Source organism: Pyrus communis, chromosome 11 (assembly GCF_041283825.1).
Source record: "Pyrus communis isolate YQ-2024b chromosome 11, ASM4128382v1, whole genome shotgun sequence".
NCBI classification, from domain to species: Eukaryota; Viridiplantae; Streptophyta; class Magnoliopsida; order Rosales; family Rosaceae; genus Pyrus; species Pyrus communis.
Genome location: NC_142575.1, coordinates 8,402,425 through 8,425,802, shown reverse-complemented (window position 1 = coordinate 8,425,802; position 23,378 = coordinate 8,402,425). Strand labels below are relative to the sequence as shown.

Below are 23,378 nucleotides of genomic sequence, written 5' to 3'. Positions count from 1 at the left end.
CAGCTTCTGTGAGTGCCTTGAACTCCTTGAAAATTTTTAGGGCAGCTGACTTCTCCTTGAGAAAATAGACCCAAGTCTTTATACTGAAATCATCAATGAAGGTAATAAAATACCTATTACCTCCATAAGACATGGGATCCAATGGACCACATATATCTGTGTGCACCAACTGCAGTGGTGCCTTTGCTCTCCATGTATCACCAACAGGGAACGATAGTCGTGCTTGCTTGCCAAGCACACAACCTTCACATACTTGGCGTGTGGCTTCAATTTGGGGTAGACCACGAACCATTCCTCCACTTGACAACAACTTTAGGCCATTGAAATGAAGATGGCCAAATCGAAGATGCCATTTCCATGACTCATCTTCCATCACACCGATGTTGCAACTCCCAATCTTTGTGTTCAACTTCAACGGGAACATTCGGTTCTTTGACATTTAAACACGTGCAATAAGTTTTCTCCTTGCATTTCTGAGAGTGAGAAACATATTCTCCATATGTATAATGTACCCTTTCTGGAGCAGTTGACCAATGCTTAGAATGTTGCTCTTCATACCTGGTATGTAGTAGGTATCGGAGATGTATTCTTCTTTACCATCCTTCTGGATGATCTTGATCTTCCCTTTGCCTTCAACTGGCAACTTTGAGGAGTCACCAAGACTTACAGATCCATAGGCCCCATCTTTGAGTTCGGCAAAAAACTCCTTCTTTCCACACATATGATTGCTTGCACCAGAGTCCAAATACCAAATATCTTGTTGGCTACTGGAATCATGGTGTGCTAGCAAGACTGTAAGTTCTTCATCAGTATTTCCACTTGATTCTGCCATGTTGACATGCTCACCATTTTTATGTGAACATTCATTGGCATAATGTCCATATTGCTTACAGTTGTGACACTGGATATGCGCCTTTCCTAGAGTAGATCTCCACTCCTGAGACTGACCTCGATTTTGTGCATAGCCTCGACTTCTTCCTCGAGCTCGTCCTCGGCTACGGTTAGATGAACTCCCACGACGTGAGTTCCACTGCCCACGACCTCCATTTGGTTTGTCAATATTCAACTTTGACTCCAAAGCTTGCTCTAGCGTTGTGGGGTTTGCATTCTTCTGAATGCGTTGCTCGTGAACTAGGAGGTCCTAGTAGCTCCTCTGCGCTCATCACCTCCAAATCCTTGGATTCCTCAATGGCAGTCACCACATGCTCAAACTTAGATGTGAGTGACCGGAGTATCTTCTCCACAACTCGTACTTCATCGAGTCTCTCGCCATTTCTCCTCATCTGATTTACTATCACAATGAGCCTTGAGTGATAGTCGGAGATGCTCTCTCCTTCATTCATGTGAGCAGTTTCAAAATCTGCTCGAAGTGACTGTAATCTCACTTTCTTGACCCGATCTACTCCTTTGTAGATTGTACTGAGTGTGTCCCATACTTGCTTGCTCGTTGTTGCTTCTGCAACCTTTTCGAACGTTGAATCTTCTAATCCTTGATATAGAAGATACAACGCCTTTTGGTCCTTCTTTCGTAAGTACCTGAGAGTGCTACTTTGTTCTGTAGTATATGCAGCTTCTTGCGCGACAGTGGGTACAACATACCCACCACTAACAACTTCCCACAACTCTTGTGATCCAAACAAAGCTTTGAATTGGATACACCATCTTTCATAATTTTCTTTCTTCAATACGGGAACTTGGAGTTGCACTAGATTTGACGCCATAGCCGCTGCACTTGCCAGAAAGGTATTCTGGCTCTGATACCAATTGTTGGTATTCACAAGAGTTTACTAACTCAATACCAAGATATGTGGGTGATAAGTTTACAAACTCTATCACACCTCTCTTTTCTCTCTCAATAAAATTGGACTAACAAATGGAGAAGGGATAGGAAATAACAAGCTTCCACGAAACACACTTTCTTGATATATTAAATAAAAGGCAGTTTACAAACTGATGAAAGAAGACAGAAGCTTACAAGCTTATGAACCTGAGAGAATACAATCAGAAAATGGGATTCGGATGGGATGATACTAAAGCCTAGCAAGGAGGCTTATTTATACAAGCAGAAAATGAATAAACAATAAGACAACACATGCAAACAGATCATGTGAACTTTGGACAGCTTGCACACAGCAGCTCTTGCATCATTCCAGGTTGTAATCACAACCTTTCGGCTAGCACATGGAGGAAACTTTAGTCCTCAAAGTTGCAGCATGTGTGGATACAACCTGTAAAGAAACTAACAGCCATCAGCAACCTTTTACAGCCTGTTTTGAGTTGAATTTCCAACAAAACTCACACCAACGTTCTGCTTTCATAAATATCGAGACTGGGTGCAAATAGAACCGACCTTAACCAACAACCCACACTTTATGCACAATGGTACACAAACATATACAATTTACAAAGACATGCATATGTGTGTTTGTGTGTGTCTCTGTATCTCTTTGAATAACTTGGTTATTCGAAAATCAATTCAAAAAGTGAAACGACCCGAAATCGGAAAACATTACTATGGTCAGAAAAACAAAACTACTGTAATGGTCATTGGTTACAATGCTGCAGAGGTTTTGATGTCAGTATATATGAAATGAATTGTTGATAAAAGTTCAACAAAACAACTTATTTAGCATACAAGGCAGTACTAGAACAGAACTCGCAGAAGCTGAGCCTAAGAGAAAACTAACAGCAGAAAGAAACAAACGGAGACTCAAATAAATTGCATTACCGCAACTTCGGCATGATCAAACCATTGACATTACTTAGTTTGATTACTCATAACCATTGCCACATACAAACAACAACAACAACAAAGCATTTTCCCACTAAGTGGGGATAACCATTGCCACATAGTTCAGAAAAAAAAAATAATAATAATTCAGTTCAATGTTGTGGCATTTTAAGCATCTTCGAGTGCATACAATTGTTCACAACTGAATTACTAAACAAAAAGTTTGATTATTTTGGTAAGTAATACATGATAATTGATAACAAAGAGTAAAATTTGTCCCCTTTTGGAGACCCAATGATGATTACAAAAGCAAATCTTAATTGTCATTAGAGAATTAGAACACTAATTAAAGAACAACAATAACAAATCACAGCCTAACAATAATTTAAAAAAAAAAAAAAAAAAAAAAAAAAACTAAAATTTAGAACAAACCCAGTAGGCAGTGAGTGGAGTACTGAGCAGTGAACCTGTCAATTGGTTTTCGGGTCCGGTATGGGGAACAACCCGGAACTGGTGCCTCTCGACGGTGAAAAGCCCAAGAACTTCTGCAAATTGGTCCGAATACTGATCGAGCACAGAAAGTACAAAAACACCAACAGTCTGTCGCATCCTCCCCTTGCAGCCCTCTGTGGCTCATCTTCATCACCAACCCAAAGGGCTTGAAGGGTAATTTTGCCACCGCCTTCCCCTCGAACAGCGAGTTAAGCAGTCCGAAGACGACGAAGAGGACGAGGGCAACGACGGTGCCGGACTTGAACTTGAAGAGCGACAAATCGCAGCTGGATTCCTTGAGGCTGCTCTCGACGCGGTCGATCTTCTTGGTCTTGGACTTTTTGGTAATTTGGCGGCGGAGGAGGAGTCGGTCTTCATGGTCTCGAGCTTCTTGGCGGCTTTGTCGATGGAGGAGCGGAGGGACTTGCGAGAGTGAGAAATTTACTGTTCATCTCTGTTTTTCAAATAAGCTGGTTTTTTTAAGTTGCTTTTTTCGGCCTCAGGTTTTTGGTTTTTTTTTCTTTTCATTTTAAATTTTGAAATAAAACTGATTTGAGATGTTTTTCATATAAGCTGGTTTTTTTAAGCTGCTTTTGTTCTATATTTTTTCATCAAAATTTTAACGGTTAAAATTTTTAAAATATAGAATATCCTAGAGGCTGGAACATACTAGAAATTCCCTTTCAATTTTACACAAGTAGAACAGAAGTAACATTCACACATTATTTGGCTTTTAAGTTTTAGCAACTAGTTCTAGGTCAGGTAGTATATGCTGTGATTTATTTTGAAGCATCTCTTACATTTAGTCCTCGATAAACAATGCTGGACCAAGATTTACACGCATGTATGCTAATCAAGATAAAAGTACTCATGGGACTTCTTTTTGCCCGATCAAGCTGTGAAAAATCCTAGAGTGCGTGTGAATCATATTCATATATGTACTAGAAAATTCTGTTTAAGTCCGATTAAGTTCATGAGTTTAATCCCAGTACACCACGTGCAAGTGAATCGAATTACTTTTGCCTTTAGTTTCTCTTTTTGAAAGCCACAAAGTTGAAATGAATAGAACTACTCAGACTTGCAATTTATATCAGAACTCAGAAAGTCCAGAGCTGTGTGCAACTTTTGATCAAGACAAAGAAGCGATACAGTGATCTTGAATACCAATACAACGTACTGATTTTGTCTATGTACTAAAAGGTAAAAAGGATGGATCAATTCTTATGTATCTCATTAAATTCTTCTTTTGGTGGTAAAGAAATACAGGAAAACCTCTTTTGAAGTAACAAATTATTATAAATAGTGAAATAACCTTCTTAAAGTCATAGAAGTTTTAGTCTTAACTTGGGAACAGTTATGTATTGGAATAAACTCCATACTGTAATAAGTTAGAATTTTTCTTGGTCCCATCTTAAGGAAACACGTCTTCACATAGTTATAATTGTCATTGAGTACAAAAAACGCAAAAGGTAAAATACTTGGCGCTCAAAGAAATTGACTATGACAATCCCTTAAAACTCCTCCACAAGCTATACGACCGGGATTTCCTTTGGACAAACCATCTATATTAAGTTTAATCCAAGGAAACCAAGGAGAAGACCAAAGTAGAGGAAGAATAGTTTGCGCCTTGCGAGGGGGATAGGCTAGATCCTCAAAGAAGAAATGATACGAGTGTCAAAACCTTGATAATAACCAGGAATAAACTTCCCACCATGAATGATCCCAGAATTGATAGGCATGCAAAGACGGTAGAAATAGATTGGGCGATCCTCAAAAATAAACTTGTTTCGAGCTTTCCAAATAGTCGAAATAGTAGAGAGACCCTCAAATATGCAGAGATTGTGTTGTGCAACTGTTGGGAAAAGGGCTTATGTACGTAGGCATCCCAAAAAGCAACTAAAGAATCTGAAAAAGACAAAGAGGTAGCAAATTGACATGCTAGCCACTTTTTGAAGGATAATGTTACTGCTTCGCAAATTCATTTGATTCCCCATCAAGTATGTCGACAAGAATATATGATTTCTTGGCGGATGTCACGAACCAACAGATACGTTATAGATATCATTTTTGTTTATTAAGAATTCAACTTGTATCATTTGGATACAAAGTGTTGAATTGGTTAATTAAGTAATTAAGAACCTATGCGGAATGTCGTATTACAAACATATCCTAGTGTTTGGATTCTTAGGTATATATTTGGTAAGGAATATAGTGAGACTGCTTATTGCATAGAGCTATCATCTATTTGACGTGAATGCATGTCTACTACTGATCGATTAGTTAATTGTAGGGCTCCATTAACATGAAACCCTTATGAAAGCTATTTCGACACAATTGCTTGTCTACTTCTGATCAATCATTTGCAGGGCTCCATTAACTGGAAAGTGGAAACCCTTGTTAATCAACTCTGTGAAACAAAGTTCTACTTCATTTGCAGGGCTCCATTAACTTGACAAAATTAGGTTTTTTCTCATTAATCGTAGGTGTTATGATGTCAAATTGTGAATACAGCTGTTGATTAGGTGCTGGAATTTGAATATGCAGACGTAACATGCCATTCATTCAATCCGCGATCAGTCTTCTATCGTGAACTGCTACTGCACACCTAGAAGAAAACCATGCTATTCTTGTTTTCATTAGAGTGGAGTAACTTCCAGACGCTTAAGCTAAAGATAGGATCCCGCCTTCTTGGGCAACACTCCTTGTTTGTTACCAAAAGTGTGGATTTAAAATAATGCAGGCCAGTCCTTTTCTGTTTTTGTTTCTTATATTCCAAGAAATGAAAAAGAACAGCAGGAATCTGCTGGTAAATACTATTGAACATTGAGAGGCATTGTACATTAATAATATAATTAGAGTGTTTAAGTAATTGTCTCACTCTTTTGCTCCCTTCAGCTATTCTTAGGAAAAATGCAATCACACTCAAACAATTTAATTTGGGAAAGTAATTAAAATGCAAAAAGATACCAAAGAATAAACAAATATTAATGGGTCACAAAATTATTTGGGCAAGTTACCGTCAGAAGAATGGGTTGAAAATATTCAGCATTTGGGAAGATCTGCAGGGGGAGGGAGCAGTTTTTGATGGGGAAGTCTTCAAGCCCCAGCTTGTGTGGATCTCCAGGTGGCAATGCATAAACCACATACCTGTGTATTGACACATGATACATTAACAATCATAATCAACAAAATCAACAATAGGAAAATATGATTTATCTTTGCGAGTTGTTATTGGCACATTCACCATTACTAATCACATTAGTAACTATATTTCTGTCTTTACGTAAGTCTTGCTTCCATGACCATGAGAAAATTATTGTTCCTAGATGCCCGATTAGGGCACCAAAGTGAACGGTGTAAAATCTAAGAGGTTAGTTGATTGGACTGCCTTGTAGTCCAGAGTGTCAGACACATGAATTTCTCTCATAAGAGAGATGTGATCATTAGTGTGATAGTACATAGTTATTGATTTTAATAATTACTTTTTAGGTCATTTCAATTAGTTACCTGGGTTATCGGCAAGAAAACGGATAGCAACCCACCAACCAGAGGGCACACCCACAGTGTTCCTCTCAACAGGGTCAACCAGGTTGAACATTTTAGGGTCCTTATTCCGGTCAAAGTTCCCAAACCCTTGACCCACAACAAAGAAACTGAACCCATGAAGGTGCAGAGGATGGCTCTCAGCACCAAGAATGCTAGTGTCCTGCATCACCAGCTCCACCCTAGAATTAAATGGCAGCACTACCAGCTTTGTCCCATTGCTCACCATAGTATCATTTGGTGGGGTCCCTGTATAGTTAAATGGGACTATGGGATTGGCTGGGAAGTCAAGATTGTAGAACCTACTTGATTGGCCAGAAAAGTGGGACTGGAGTAAGGCAGTGTTTGGCATTGCAAAAGAAATGTTGTTAATTGAGGCTGCAAACATTGTCCCATTGGGTCCTTGGCATGTTTGGTTGTTTTGGCTACAAGGGTTAGTTCCAAGGCCTATGGTGAAGAAAAAGTGCTTATCAACTTTTTGGGGGGCATTAGCTGGGAATCGTTGGGTGTTCAAGCTACGGAATTTGTTCGCGAATTTGGTTGCGAGTGATGTGTCGTTCAGGCCGGGGAGGTATGGTTTGAAGAGCGGAAGTCTCTTTGTTGTTAGGGTTTTGTTTTTGGAGGGCGATTCGTACTCTAAAATGCCAGCAACTGTAGAGTTGTCAAATGTGCCTTGGCCAGTCACATATGGCCTAGCAGTCATGAAAAATGTGGCGGTTGGGAAGTTGGGTTTGGTCTTGAGAAGAACATTTGTGGTTTGGCCGGGGGCAATGAGAATTGTGTGAGTCTCGAAGGGTTTGACATAAACAGCGTCGGCTTCTACTACTTTGAGGGTGTGATTTGCAATACTGAAGAAAAGCTCGTCGTTGAGTGCTGCGTTGATTAGCCGGAGAAGGTAGATCATGTCGGGTTGAACCTTCAGCTTGAATGCATCTGCGGAAAAGAGCCACACGTAGAAAACAATTGAGATGAAGGTAACATAAATTTTCCGTGCATGACATGTTCTATAATATTGAATGGAAGCACCATGGATACTTTTGATACTATATCGATAACATCTTGATGCTTTTTGTTGTTTACATTGATATTGACACATTATCAAAGACAATCAACAATTGATATGACTTCTGTTCCATATTTTGATACCTTTGGCAGAATAATTGTATAGGGGCCTGGGGAGTCCATTGATGGTATAAGCGTCAGAGACATTTGGACCTCCACCTGTTTGCAAGGCCTGGCTAATTATGGCTTCAGGGTTTGCATTCCACCACTCACCTGTATTTCAGGTATAAATTATATAGCTTTTATTGGTAATTATATGCCATATTATAGGCAGAAAATATATTTGAAATTAGAATTAGTACCAACACACACACACACACACACACATATAGTTAAATGTTAATTACCAAAAATAATTGGAACCTCCTTGCAGGGTTTAGTGAAAGGGTAAGGCACACCGCGCTTGGGAAGTATGATCAAGGGACCATAAACAGTTGATCTGAGCCATGAAATATGAGCATGCCAGAAAAGAGTGCCTCTTTGCCCAGTAATGGTGAAATTGTAGGCATAACTGTTGCCTGTTTGTATGGGACATTGGGTCACATATGCAGGGCCATCGCCCACCCTGATCGAAGTTGTCGAATACCATGCCTGGCAATTTAAAGAAATTAATTAACATTATTAATCAGTATTTATTTAGATTAATTATGCATGGTGATTGGGTGTAAAATATAAACAAAAAATGATTAGTTTCTATATTGCTTATGAAGTTGTAGTTGATGATTACCAGTGGATAGAGATGTTGTTTTGGACGTGGTTAACCACTTTAATTAGGAGTTGATCACCCTCTCTAGCAATGATTCTAGGGCCAGGAAACTGCCCGTTCACTGTTATTATGCTCTTTGTGTGACACAATCTTGTCACGTTCCGCAGTTTGATATGTAAAATCATTTAAAAGGAAAGGAAGAAATGGTTGCATGCATGCATGCAAGGACTCAAACTTCATGTATGTGACAAAGCTTAACATGTTTGACAAGAGTATACTCCCTTGTGGGTGCGTGTGTTTACATATATATGTACAACTAGCTAGTATATATGTTATGACATATATATGCATTTGCACATACTTGAAACTTGTAGCTAGTGTCTGGTTATGCCAGCAAGAGCATGTTGAGGAATAACACAAAACGTTATGAAGGAGAAGAGAAAGAGCCTAAGAAATGGTGGTGTTGAAAGAAGATGAACACCCATTTTACACTCTCTCTCTCTCTCTCTCTCTCTCTCTCTCCTCTTTCTGCAAGAAAGTGAGAAGCTGCTACAATCGAGTGCGTGTCCAAGGAAAGATTTTGGGTGTGTATATATAGAGGAGAGGGACGAGTAGTGTTTGGTCGAGTAGGTGCATGGTCATAGAAATTAGAAATATAGTATATTACTTTTCTGGAGGATACAGGAAATTGTAGCCGAAGAGCTTGATGAATTAGCTATTATATTACAGGGATATGCATATACGGTTGTTAGAACAACTTTAGAGTGGTGTCAAAGACAATCAAATATTTCTGTTGACCTCTCTCCTTTGTTTTCAAGTCCAACCTTTCCTAAGTATTTCCACGTCCCTCTGCATAAATGGACGTGATTTTGACCTACTTAATATTACTTTCCAGGCTTAGCAACAACTACGAGTCTGTCACGAAAGGTAACACGCATAAACAACTCTTCTTTGCATGCATGTACACACAAGCCGTAAGGGAACTAATGATGAATATATGTTATGTGAAATTTATTGGCAAATTGCATGTCGCCTTAAGTGTCAGCATTTTGTGTCCGGGCTTCTTATTATAGTAAGAAGGGTTTAGGGTTGATAAACAAAGTGATCGCGTGAATCATCCGGATAAGTAAACGAAAACTAAAAGACATTCTACTTAAAAGTAAAAGAAAAATATATAACTAAACTGTAGTGCTAGTAACTGTGATTACACTTTTGAGTGTTTCATATCGTAAGGATGCGATTAAAGATTGAGCTTACTTCTGTTGCACCGGTTATATATCCTTATTTGGCCTTCTTTCTTTGTCTATAAAGTATAAACTAAATGTCATGAACTCTTAATAACCTTTATATTATTCATAAAATAACTTTAACCATTGTTTTAGATGAGGGGCTTCTGAATTTCAAGGAATTTAGGCTAAATTTGTTAGGAATTCACTATAAAAATTAGATAGACTTGAAAATAACTAGATACAATACATTAGATTGAGAACTTTCAAGGTGTCATTTTGAATGTTTTTAATTTATTTAGTGTCTTTGTAATGCATCTTTAGTATTTGGAAAATGGAGATTAGCCTAATTACTTATAAGTACATGCAACGTCTCTTCTCTTTCCTATGTGGGATTCATAATCTCAACCCGCCCCCTCACGTGTGGCGAAATTTCAAGTCTAACACGTGAACAACACAAATTAGATGACATGGAGCATGTGTGGCCATTGGGCTTCACACATGTGACAACTTGCTCTGATACCATGAAGAAAGTTGAGATTCCACCATAAAAACCAATTGGCAATATGGGAAATAGTCTAATTAATTATAAGCACATGCAAATTCTCTTTTTCCCAATGTGGGGTTCATAATCTCAACACTTGATGCCTAGGTATGCTTGACCGATTTCTTCGTTTACAAGAATTCTCAATGATTTTGTTTCTGTAATCTTGTGCACTATCTATACATTAATTAAATTGGTCTATAAATATATTTAAGTTCTTCTGCCAACAAATTGAATTCAATGTAAATGCGTTTACTTTAAATATATTAGGAACGATTTAGTTTGGTAGCGCCATTGTTTCTGGTGGATTGGTGCTCCATTTCTTCTCTTCTTTCTTTGGTTAGACACCTACAATGTAATGAATGCTAGAGATACAGCACGAAAATGAGTTAATTTTGTTTTCTATAAATTCGGGGTTGTTATTACGAAAATATAAACCCTTTGTTTGCAGATTTTTGTCGGATGAAACTTCAACCCTTAGTTTAATTGGTTGTCTACTTGGTTGAAATATAAAGACGGAAAAATTAAACACAATTACTATCTAAGACGCCATGAAGAAAAATCATACATAAGCAATACTTTCATATTCAGCCTCTCACATTAGAATATTTGATACTTTTACAGTGTGTCCCCTCAACCTTTTCCTCCCCTCAACTCCATAGGAATCAGTACAAGATTTATTGAAACATAATTGATCACATAATACATGAAAAAACTAAAGTTGTCAGTAATGAAAAGAAGGGTTACAAATAATGACAGCAGTTTCTCGTCCAAAAAATGTAGCTTGGAATGAGTCAAACATTAACATGTGGGAAGATCCGCCGGGGGAGGAAGCAACTTCTGGTTGGGAAGCTTTCCATCTAGGACCAGCCAAGCCATCTTCAAGCCCCAACTAGTGTGGATCTCCAAATGGCAATGCATGAACCATACACCTGCAAATACATTTTTGATCACTAAAGTATAGTAGGCGAAATAGCTTTGATTAAATTCTATATGTTACATCTTATAGTAACACTATATTATACTACTGCACTTTATTAATTTACTCACCGGGGTTATCTGCTAGGAATCGTATGGCAACCCATCCACCAGAGGGCACACCCATTGTATTTCTTTCAACAGGGTCAACCAAATTGAAGTTTGCAGGGTCTTTATTCCGGTCAAAGTTCCCGAACCCTTGGCCCACAACAAAGAAATTAAATCCATGCAGATGAAGAGGGTGGCTTTCGGCGCCCAGAATGCTTGTGTCCTGCATGACCACCTCCACACTAGTGTTATATGGAAGTACCATTAGCTTTGTACCATTGCCCACCATAGTATCATTAGGTGGGGTGCCTGTATAGTTAAATGGGATTATAGGACTGCTTGGGAAGTCAGGGCTGTAAACCCCATTTGATTGCCCGGAGAAGTGGGCTTGAAGTAGAGCAGTGGTTGGCATTACAAAGGAAACGTTATTAACTGAAGCCGCAAACATTGTTCCATTAGGTCCCTGGCAGGTTTGGTTATTGCTGCTGCAGGGGCTGGTTCCAAGGCCTATTGTGAAGAAAAAGTGTCTGTCAACCTTTTGGGGGACATTAGCAGGGAATTGTGCGTTGGCTAAGCTACGGAGTTTGTTGCTGAACTTTGTTGCGAACGATGTGTCGTTTAGAGCAGGAAGAATTGGTTTGAAGAGCGGAAGCTTCTTCATTGCGAGTTGAGTGTGGAGGGCTTTAGAGGTTGATTCATACTCTAAAATACCAGCAACAGTAGAGTTGTCAAAGGTTCCTAGTCCAGTCACGTACGGCCTGGCAGTCATAAAAAATGTCGCACTGGGGAAATGGGGTTTGGTCTTGAGCAGAACATTTGTAGTCTGCCCTGGGGCAATCAGAACCGTATCAGTGTCAAAGGGCTTGACATAAATGGCGTCGGCTTCTACCACTTTGAGGGTGTGGTTCGCTATGCTGAAGAAGAGCTCGTCATTGAGTGCTGCATTGATTAGCCGGAGAAGGTAGGTCTTCCCAGATTGAACCTTTAGCTTGAATGCATCTGCATAAAGACCGCCATATATATACAAAGTTACTCATGCAAGTTATAAATCACGAAATTATCATATAATTTCATTTTCCCTTAATTTGATACCTTTGGCAGAACAGTTGTACATGGGCCCTGGGAATCCATTGAAAGTATAAGCATCGGAGACATTTGGTCCTCCACCTGTTTGCAAGGCCTGGCTAATAACTGCCTCAGGATCTGCATTCCACCACTCTCCTGTATTCACATTGTATAGCTTTTGTTAGCATATAATTGATAAGACATAAATTTTTATATATGCTTATTAGTACGTTACATTTGGTGAGTAGTCTTATGCAGATATGAAGCATTACCGAAGATGATTGGAACCTCCTTGTAGGGCTTGGCGAATGGGTAAGGTACCCCGCGCTTGGGAAGTATGATCAAGGGACCATAAACAGTTGATCTAAGCCATGAAATATGAGCATGCCAGAAAAGAGTGCCTCTTTGCCCTGTGATGGTGAAGTTGTAGACATAACTGTTGCCTGATTGTATGGGACATTGGGTCACATACGCAGGCCCGTCAGCCCACCCCGATCGAAGTTGTCGAATGCCGTGCCTGGTGGTTTAAATGGTTAAGTAACCTCCATTTTTATCAAGATTCAAAATGCATGGCAACAAATTTAAGCTAGCACATATACTTTCTTTCCAAACTTGTTATAAGTTAATTATAACCGTACTATTAATTACCAGTGGATAGAGACATTGTTCTGAACATGATTAACGACTTTAATAAGGACGTGATCACCCTCCCGAGCAACAATTTGAGGCCCCGGAAACTGCCCGTTTACCGTTACAATGCTCTTTGTGTGGCAAAGTCTTGTCACATTCTTCTGCTTGATCTATAAAATCATACAAAGGACAGACAATAAGAATCCCGAGGGGTGTGTGTGTAAACACATTCAAACAAGAACCTATAAGTGTCAAATTGTTTGACAACAGAATATCTTGTGTACGTATAGACATACATCAAACTTGTAGTGCCTCGTTATGCTTGCAAAAACATGCTGAGGAATGAGACACAACGTGATTAGAGATAAGAGAAAGAGTCTAAGAAATGCTGGTGATGACAAAAGAGAAACACCCATTTTGCTGTCTCTCCTTTTTTGGGCGGAAGAAAGTGAGAGATATGTAGGGTTTGGATGAAACTGAAGCTGCTGCAATGGAGGGTGTGTTGAATGAAGGTTTAGGGTTGTTTATAAATAGAGAGGTGAAGAGCTTCATGAGTTTTGGTATATATTTTAATATTTGTAGGATGCAATTGCTAGAACAACTTTATATATGGAGTGGTGTCAAAGACAATCAATTTCTGTTGACCTACTTTCCTTTTAAGTCGATCCTTTCCCAAGTATTCCACGTCTCTCCATCTTCTGATGAACTCAAAACATGGACGTGATTTTGACCTACTAAAATATTATTAAGCTTAGCAACAACTATATTATTATTTTGGTGATTGATGAATCTATTAATTAGCAGATGGCATCTGTACTTGCAGATGCAATAAGCCATACAGAAATCAGTTTACTTGATTTGCAAGTCTGGCTAAATAGTGAAACTGTCCTAGGAGAAAACAAAAAAATAGATATTTCCAATTTCAAATACGGGTTCTCCTAATTTTTCATCAAGTTTTCTTAAGTTTACGTGAGCTTGAATGACACATATTCATATAACGATTGTGAGCTACTGTTGTATTATGAGTTCACACATTATGTAAATTCTTTTGTATTGTATATATTCAACATCTTCAATAGGGAAAGGCAACCATACTTACATCTCATTTTACATTTACAACATGCATCCTACTTAATTTTTTCTTTTTGATTAGTGGTATCCATCACCAAAAGACATAGCAAAAAAAGTAAATTTCGGTTTTTATTTACATTTTTCGATGGATAACATTACACCATAGGAGAATTTTCTAGCAAAGAAAAGATGTGCAATGCCTATAAGCAGTGTCAAATCCACCTAAGCAAACTTAAAAGATACTTAACGGAATAGACAAAATCCTACCAAAGTGAAGCAAATATTGAATTTTATGGTGCAAATTGGTAAAAATTTAGTTGCATGAGAGAAAGTGGGATTGAAGTCAAGAGGCGGCGTTGAGGTGTGTAAAAGGTGATGTGGCACAGGGACCTGAATTTATGAGGGCCCCCAAAATTTTTTTATCTTTCTATATATTACATATGTGTAAATTTTCAAATAAAAAAAACTTTGTGACTGAAAAGAAAAATCATCATCATAATTTTTATCTATATTACATTTGGTTAAGTGAAGTCTATACTTAATATATTAATTTTCCACTTTTCTCTAGCAACAAAAGAACTTGTATATTACTTTCTTCCACTTTTCTCTAGCAAAAAAAACCTAACTTGTGTCTTGCTTTTTTTTTTCCCACAAATACAAGTGTATTTATGTATCTCTCTTTCAGTTGTGCTCCTTTTTTTCATGGATGGACCCTAAATCATAGCAATTAGATTCAATTAGTAAGAGTGAGATGCTAATTTCAATTAAATTTAAATTTTGATTGTTGAATTTTGTATGAATATATTGTTCAAAAAATTATGTTTTCTACTAAATTCGCATATGCCCCCTAATATGTCAGAAGTGACCCTAAAGTTGAGTTCCAAGGAGCTTGACCAAAAATAAACCAGTGAGAAACACATAAGAGAGAGAGAGAGAGAGAGAGAGAGAGAGAGAGAGAGAGAGAGAGAGAAGAAAAAAAATAAATAAATAAAAAATCCAACCACCCCCCACCCCCCCACCCCACCCAACCCCACCCCTCCCTCCCCCCCCCCCCCCCTCTCTCCTCTCTCTTCTCTTTCTTTTCCCAGGGGTAATTCTCATTTATTTTTTAGAATTTCATAGTCTAAATTGTAACATTCACATCGTTCAGGGGAGTAGATCCTGTAAGTTCATCAGAATTCCGAAGTTAAGCGAGTTCGCGCGAGAACAATCCCAAGATGGGTGACTCATTAGAAAGTTCTCGTGTGAGTTCCCAGAAACAAAACCGTGAGGGCGTGGTCAAGACCCAAAGCGAAACAATATAGTGCTACAGTGGAGTCGAGCCCGAGATATGGTAGGGGCTCGAATCGGGATGTGACATAAATAACTCTGTTATATTGTGGACAATATTCTATAGGTTAATTTATTCAAAAGCAAGTTTTAGACCTCATGTATTCCACATGCAATGCAACTTTCTCACTTACACTGCTTAATCGTAATGACAAATTAAGCAGATTAAAACATTACTATATGAAGCTGTCGTTCTTAATATTCGTTCTTTAAATCATTATCTCATGGATGAATAGTATCAATACGGAAACCTCATTTGACGTGATTTTGTCTTAAGCAAAGCTATCTACGCATGCACTGCATGTCGTGATCGAATTCGAATGTGGATGGTAAGATTTCATTGTATATATTGCTCCTGTTGATATATACATATATATCATCGTGACTAGAGCTAACCGCCTGCTATTGCACCCACTACATGTTTTAGGTTTATCTATCCATATGTTTAATTTGTTCTTAATTTCAAGGTAATAAGTATTTTATTAATCATATAAAACGAAAAACATCATCTATTTAGAATACAATTTTATGATTATAAACACAACAAAACAGCAATACAAAATCTACCTTATATAACCACATTTAACCAAACGGAAAGGTAATTCTCACGAGGATAAAACCTTGCATCACTTTCTGATGCTCCTTCGACAAAGAAGCTCTGCTATGAGACATCACGAATATGTCCTCATAATCCTTTGCCAAGTGAATAAACAACGTACCACAACAAAACAAAACAAAAAAATGACACAACAAAAAATAAAATTTTCAGAGATACGATTACTCAATCACGGGAGACCCACACCTAACTAATTTAAAAAATAAGCTCATAAGGCTTATGTCTTATGAGTCAGACCTAACATTATCAAGACACATACCATTACATAGGGGCTTTTGTTCTTAACTAATTAGTTTCTTGATCTCATTATTAGTACAATTAACCAACAATTAAAATATAGCAATTACCACTTAGTACTACGATCTAGTGGTATTCCTCTTCACTTGTAAGTGAGAGGCCTTATTCTAACACATTGTTAGGCTAAACCCACCCCCTCCCTCTTAGTGTAGATCATGGTTCTAAAAAACATTAGGCGCTAGCCAGGCAGTGAGTTAGAGCCTAGCGCCTAGGCGAACTAGGCTGATTTAGATTTATTATATATTATATGACTATATAATTACTTATTTTATGTATATAATATGATAGTCTAAAGAAAAAAAACCATTATTTAAATAATTCATATAACATTTATATATAACATAATATATAGTATAGATATGTATTTATTTATATCTTCAACATTTTAAAAGACAACAAGACCATGCAGTGTGCCAATGGGTGGTTTCAAAATTAGAAACCGGTTCCACTCCACCTCTCCCACACTCCCCAACAAATAACAAGGCCATGCACTGTGCCAGTGGGTGGTTTCAAAATTAAAAACCGAGTTCCACTCCACCTCTCTCACATTCCCTAAGGTGGGGCCTAATCAAAACCACGTTTTGACCCATTGGAAAGTGAAAATACCATTCCCATTAAATCCTTTCATTTCTTCTTCTTCATTAGCCTTTCAGAAGCTCAAAACTAAATTTGCAAGATTGCAACTCGCGCCGCCGAGGCTTTCTCTTTCTCTCTCTCTCTCTCTCTATTCGTACTCTCTCTTCCCTCATCTGTTTATAGACGGCAAGCTTCAGAAGCTTGCCGAGGCTCTACTTCTACGTACGACATCGGAAGTTACATATATGTTGCAAGAGTTGCAATGAGTTTGGGATTTGCAGCCGCCTTGACTGCTGCCTAGCACCGCCTAGAACACCTAACGAGTGCCTAAGCGGCCGCCTAAATCCTCCATGCCTTAAGTGAACGTTTTGGCTGAAATCGAGTCGAGGCTCCGCCGCCTAGACCGATTTTCAGAACACTGATGTAGATAATATCGTTTGTTCAAAAAAACAAATATGACAATTAAATTACCTGGCCTTAATTGAAAGTGTGGCTAATTAAGTTGTGATGAACACAATAACAAATTGAGATAACGCCTTTACTTACACTCACAGAATCTCCTCTCCACAACTAGCAAATTAATGCAATTTTTTCTTCCAATAATGCCCTTGCATGGAAAGGACTAGTCTCCTTCTCTTCAAATCCTTTTTTTTTTTTTTTTAGTCCAAAGGTAAAGTTTCATAAACAAAACAAAAAAAAAAAAAAAAAAAAAAAAAAAAAAAAAAAAGCCAATTACAAACTAGGATCCAAGTACAAGTAAAGCCCAAAAACTAAGATATGAATCCCACAACTGGCCCAATCAAAAGAATGAGCTCAAAAAAAAAAAAAAAAGGCTAAGCACATAGCTGTCATCAACACCACCACCGACCACGAACCACCGTCTCTTGCAAGCACAGGAATCCACTCAAATGAAGCCTCCAAATCGGAAATCAAGAAGGTTCCACCCACCTCCATCATGCCACAAGACTCAAATCCGCAGCCATCAAGAGAATGAAGCTTGTGGGAAGAACCTCTCACAAGTAATCGTGCTAATGAAGGAACACAGATGGAAGGTGGTGGTGTGACCACCCGACCAAGAGCTCTACACACCTACCAGGATAGTCGCGAAGCGCAGTTAGAGGAACCGGTTGCAGATCTGAGAAGTAATGGGATCGGGAGGGGTCAAAACCATTGGGGGTAGGTAGAGAAACGGTTGAAAGGAGACATGGATGTTAGAAAACTATAGGAGAAAAGAAAGAAGATGGTTGGGAGCAAGAAATTTTCGACGAAGGCCAAGGTTCCGTTAGATCCAAGGCAAGAGGAGGAAGAAACAAAGGCCGGAAACAGACGGCAACACGGAAAAAGGAAGAAAAAGAAGAGAAAAAAGGAAGAAAAAGGGAGGACTGCCACTAACCTAGGCCCTGCTAGGGCCGACGGCTGAACGGAGAAGAAAGATCCAGTCACTCACACAAGGATGAGAAACACTCTCAGTTTGAGAGAAAAAACTCTCACCAGAGGGAGAGAATTTTTTAGAGAAGACTTCTCTTCAAATCCTTAAACACAGCTTCCTCTACCGCCTCACTTTTTGTATTAATGAAAACTTTCAAAGAATGAATAACTAAGATGTCGTTTGGGGAGCTCCAAAGGAGGTATACCAAAAAAAATTCCAAGTATTATATGTTCTTTTGCACTTCTAAAAATTTCTGGGTTGGTGTTTTGTTGGGAAACCAGCCTACGAGCACACATAGGAAGGTTTCATATAAATTACCGAACATATATTTTGAATTTGTTTTTGGAAGCCATTGCTCCCTAAAGGCCCTAACAAAGATCCAGAAGAACGTTCGGCAGACATTGGCTGAAGATTTTGCGCAACCAGTCATGGGTTTCTAATTCGAAACTAGAAAATTTCAATATTTCAACCCCAAATGTTATATAACCATTCAGATATTTAATTTTAGTCACAACATAATCCAATCTCAAAACCTAAGAGTATGGCTTTAAATAATGTTATTTCTTGATAAGCTTAGATGCATGGTGATGATTGTTGAAGGTTTCGTCATTGTTGGGTGATGGATGCTAAGTTTGATTTCGAATTTATTGTGAGATGAAGGATAATAGAAGGTTAAAATTGAGTTTATTATATAAGGGATAATTTTGAAAACATGGCTTGGTGAGAAGAGTAAATATTTTAATAGTTGTTACTCGGGTAGTAATGATGTTGCCAATGAAAAAATGGTAATAAAAGTTAAATATATATGGTAATACATTAGTCATCATTGTTGCATAGCTCTTTCCTACTTTTTGGCTTTTTGTCAATTTTTTTCCATTGGCAACAACATTATCACCCCAATAATAGATACGAAAATAGTTACTAATTAGGCTAATTGTTGCTCACTTTTCTTGTAGTGTAAGGAGTTGTAAAGGTAGAGTAGACAACTTTTAGTTCGGTGGGGTGGGATAATTTTCACTTAGCGATAAAGCCCACCTAGCCCAAGGGTGACTCTGCTCTTGGTTAAAATTCTTCAATTTTGTTAAGTGAGGAGATAAAAGTTGGTTGTGAATAGAAGTTGAGTTTAGAAATTAAGGCTCCATTACATGCATTAAAGAAAGCAATCGAGGAAGTACCGTAAAAAAAAAAAAAAAAAAAAAAGGCATCCTAGGTTAATCAAGTATGGAATCGAGTGTAATTAGGATGGGGGATACACATTTTTTTGACAAGCTTTCTTGTGGTTCTCATTTTGTGATTTTTTTTCGAAGATATGAACATTTATATTTCAATTCATCATTCGTGGATTTCTTCTACAAAATGTTAAACAAATCCAAAACTACTACAACATTCATTTGTAATGAAGAAAATTGATGGATACGGTTGTACGAAAAAAAAATATTAAAATGAGTACCATTTAACCTAACAATCATATAATTTCGGATTTGAGTTATTTTTAGTAGAGATAATATTTGAGAAAATACCTAAAAGATAAACATTGAAGTTGAATTGTAAATATACGTTATGGAGTGGGCCCTAACAATGTTTGTCCAAAAAATCCTATACATAAAGGAGATTAGCACTAATAGAAAGAAGCTTTGCTCTAATACCCAGGTAATCAACCTCGATAAAAAAGCAAATGGTATAAGTAGAAGTCAAGGAAACCTGATTCATACGTCTAAATGTACACATAAACATGAAATATGGTATAGTGGATCACACATACGGCTTAAGAATATGCCTTTCTTAGCTTGCCAATCAAATAATACGAAGCTTTGGAGTGGTCTCTATAAATTGCATACATATACATTAAGAGAGCTGATATTAATACGTTTACTAGCCAATGATTTAATTTGTTTTAGCATACTAGAAGGACAACATATGGCAACAAAGAATTGCAGACCATCGTTCTTAATATGCTGTGTGCTTCTGATTGCTTTATTGGCCGGAGGTGAAAGTGTCGGGCCAAGAATAAACTGATGAAAGTTGGGGTTCTACCGTAAAATCAATTGGTAATATGAGGAGTAGCCCAAGATCATTTAAGTACATAGCAAACCTTGTCCCTCACCGATGTGGGACAACTCTCAACACGCTCCCGCACATGTGGCAGATTTTCAAGCCTACACGTGAACAACAACTGGGTGACATGGAGCGCATGTAGCTGTTGGACTTCACACGTGTACAACCTTGTTTTGATACCATGATTAAAGTTGGGGTTCTACCATAAAACCAATTGGCAATATGGGGAGTAATCCAAGATCATATAAGCACATAGCAAACTTGTCCCTGGGACAACTCTCAACATGCCTCCGCACGTGTGGCCGATTTTCATCTGATACCATGATGAAATTGAGGTTTCACCATAAAACTAATTGGCAATATGAGGTGTAGCCCAAGTTCATGTAAGCGCATAGCAAACATTGTCCCTCACCGATGTGGGACAACTCTCAACATAAACAAAGTGATGAAGATGCAGCATGCATGCATATACACACACACACGCACTAGCTGAGAATTGAAAATTAATGTAAAATGGTTTGTTATTATTTTTTGTGATTGGCATTGTATTCTAATTATTGTTTTGCACTTGTTGGACATAGGCTATTTCTTAACCCATCAAATGCAATTGTTTTTCTAGTACATTAACATTGAAAACTTGCTAGTTAATCAGTTAGCATTCTAATTACTATTTTGCATACAATAAAGTACATCAGAAATTGGAAAAATGATCTATGTTCGATTCTTAATAACTGATATGATCAATTTTTTGATACGTCGTCAATATTTAATTGTTACGTCGTCGATATTTAATTTTGATTAGTTTAATAATTTATTTGATTCGCAATTATTATTTTAGCCAATTTCTCAAAAATATTTGCACCACATTTAATTGATAACACCTAGCTAGATGAAATAAATTTCTCACTTTTGACATTATATAGGAAAACTGTACGTACGCAGTTATAATTACTATTGAAACAACATGCATAAAAGGTGCCGGAACCTCAAACCACATAAGCCTGAGATTTGGTGACACAAACTCTAACTACATTGTGGTTCACCACCTAAACCCCAAGCACATAAGAAGGGTGGATCCAATAGAGCCTGACCACCTTGACGATGTTCCCAGAAAACCATTTCAAGCCTGCGTGGTGGATGAGTTCCAAGTGAAGGGTCGATGCGTCGATTCGCCCGTCTGCTACCTCTATCTAAAACTGTCCGGAACTGATGATTGGAGACCTGGTTTTGCACAAATCCATGTTTTGGTGGGGTCTCACTCCCATCTCAGCTCGAATTACTTCTACTTCCGCAGGTACTTGCCACGCCTTGTTTGGCATGGTTTGGACGTGTGTGATCATAAAGAGGTCACTCCATTTGAGATCAAGCACAAGAGGAAAGTGTTTGCAAAAAAGCCAGTGATGACAAAATTGGGACGAATGCCATGATATAATTAATCATTAGTTACATGTATATCAAACTTTTTGTCCCAACTTTTTTGTTCTTATACTATATCAACAAAGTTGAAGAATTAACCCATATTGTGAGAGAAAAGAAGTTGGGTATAATATATAGCATTGACATTAGGGTCAATTGCCACTAATATAAACAATTTTATTTGCAACGACAACAAAATAACTGTGCAACAAGAAAGAAATTCCTCGCTCCCCATTCGTCCCTAAACATTTTTACTGAGAAATTACATAATTTCTCTCGAGGTCCTAGTAGTAAGCCCGTTAGAAAAAGTCTAATGCGAGGAATAACTTCCTTGTTGGTGGAAACTTTTTGCGTCAAATATTTCCTCGCTTAAAGTTCACCATTTTCTCACCAAAAGTTGATTCTTCATTGTAGGATATTACAAAAAACCTAAAAATCTTAACAATTTGATGAAGAAACTGTAATTCCTCGCAAAACATGAGTTTCAACGAGAAAATGTTCCTCGCTATACCCTCTATATTTCCTCGCAGGGAGCAAAATTAACTCTTTGAAATCAGTTTTTCTTTTCGTTTTGTTTAATGAAACCAAAAAACTTCGTCATTTAACTTAGTATCAAACATAGATTGCAAATTTTTTAATGTTTTACAATGATAGAACTAATCATTGTTTACCAACACTTGTAATATTAGAACATGAGGCCTTTTAACAGAGTGTAGCTCAATTACCAGGCCTTGCTTGTCTTGGGTTGGGCCTAACCAAGAACACAATTTCAACCGACAGCCAACTTTACATTTTAATCTCCATTGTCTGATCCCATTTTAAAGCATAGTAAACTACTTCATTGCATTAGACTATACGTAATTGGATAACGATTTACAATATCATTGTCCTTGCTTTTACTTTGTTATCCCCTTATCATAAACAATAGTTTTCAAATAAGGATAAAATAGTGTTATACTGATTTCAAAGAGTAACGAAATGGCTTGCATGATACTAATCTAACATTCATGTAAGTAAAAGAAACCCCACTCATGGTCACATAAAAAAATAGATAGTTAATTAAACAGACTAAGAATTGTTTTAGTAGTTTTAAAAGATAGAAACAGAACTATTACTGATCTCAAACCACATGGCTGGAAAATGTAATAAGCTCTGGATTTTATTTTATTTTTTTAAGTACAAATGTTATTGGAAAAATTAAATATGATGCTTCAAAGTATCCTATATTATGAAATTTTTAACCATTAAATATTGGTCTATATTTTTCATCAAAATTTTAGCGGTTAAAATTTTTAAAATATAGAATATCCTGGAGGCTGGAACATACTAGAAATTTCCTTTCAATTTTACACAAGTAGAACAAAAGTAACATTCACACATTATTTGGCTTTTAAGTTTTAGCAACTAGTTCTAAGTCAAGTAGTATATGCTGTGATTTATTTGGAAGCATCTCTAATATTTAGTCCTCGATAATCAATGCTGGACCAAAATTTACACGCATGCATGCTAATCTAGATAAAAGTACTCATGGGACTTCTTTTTGCCCGATCAAGCTGTGAAAAAT

The 23,378-nt window shown here is 37.6% G+C and overlaps 2 protein-coding genes and 1 pseudogene across 2 annotated transcripts; 1 reads left to right on the top strand and 2 right to left on the bottom strand.

The window, feature by feature from the left end:
• Nucleotides 1-6,003: 6,003 nt before the first annotated feature.
• On the bottom strand, nucleotides 6,004-9,045 carry LOC137743442 (laccase-17-like; annotated as a pseudogene).
• A 1,824-nt stretch (nucleotides 9,046-10,869) lies between these two features.
• LAC17 (laccase 17) lies at nucleotides 10,870-13,603 on the bottom strand. The gene is made up of 6 exons (XM_068482547.2): nucleotides 13,322-13,603; nucleotides 13,044-13,195; nucleotides 12,668-12,912; nucleotides 12,423-12,551; nucleotides 11,355-12,329; nucleotides 10,870-11,236 (listed from the first exon to the last, which is right to left on the bottom strand). The coding sequence occupies exons 1-6, from the start codon at nucleotides 13,439-13,441 to the stop codon at nucleotides 11,106-11,108; spliced, it is 1,752 nt and encodes a 583-aa protein (XP_068338648.2). The 5' UTR covers nucleotides 13,442-13,603; the 3' UTR covers nucleotides 10,870-11,105.
• Nucleotides 13,604-20,260: 6,657 nt separating this feature from the next.
• On the top strand, nucleotides 20,261-21,825 carry LOC148692842 (embryo-specific protein ATS3A-like). The gene is made up of 3 exons (XM_088680240.1): nucleotides 20,261-20,350; nucleotides 21,079-21,084; nucleotides 21,322-21,825. The coding sequence occupies exons 1-3, from the start codon at nucleotides 20,261-20,263 to the stop codon at nucleotides 21,823-21,825; spliced, it is 600 nt and encodes a 199-aa protein (XP_088536366.1).
• Nucleotides 21,826-23,378: the final 1,553 nt, after the last annotated feature.

Bases quoted from the DNA above. Each gene is read 5' to 3' on its own strand.
- LAC17 (XM_068482547.2), bottom strand. From the start codon at position 13,441: ATGGGTGTTTCTCTTTTGTCATCACCAGCATTTCTTAGACTCTTTCTC. The intron at 12,330-12,422 runs GTATCAAATTAA...GTCTTTATGCAG, and splicing joins GTACAACTGTTCTGCCAAAG to ATGCATTCAAGCTAAAGGTT. The intron at 11,237-11,354 runs GTGAGTAAATTA...ATGTATTTGCAG, and splicing joins ATTCCTAGCAGATAACCCCG to GTGTATGGTTCATGCATTGC.
- LOC148692842 (XM_088680240.1), top strand. From the start codon at position 20,261: ATGGCAACAAAGAATTGCAGACCATCGTTCTTAATATGCTGTGTGCTT.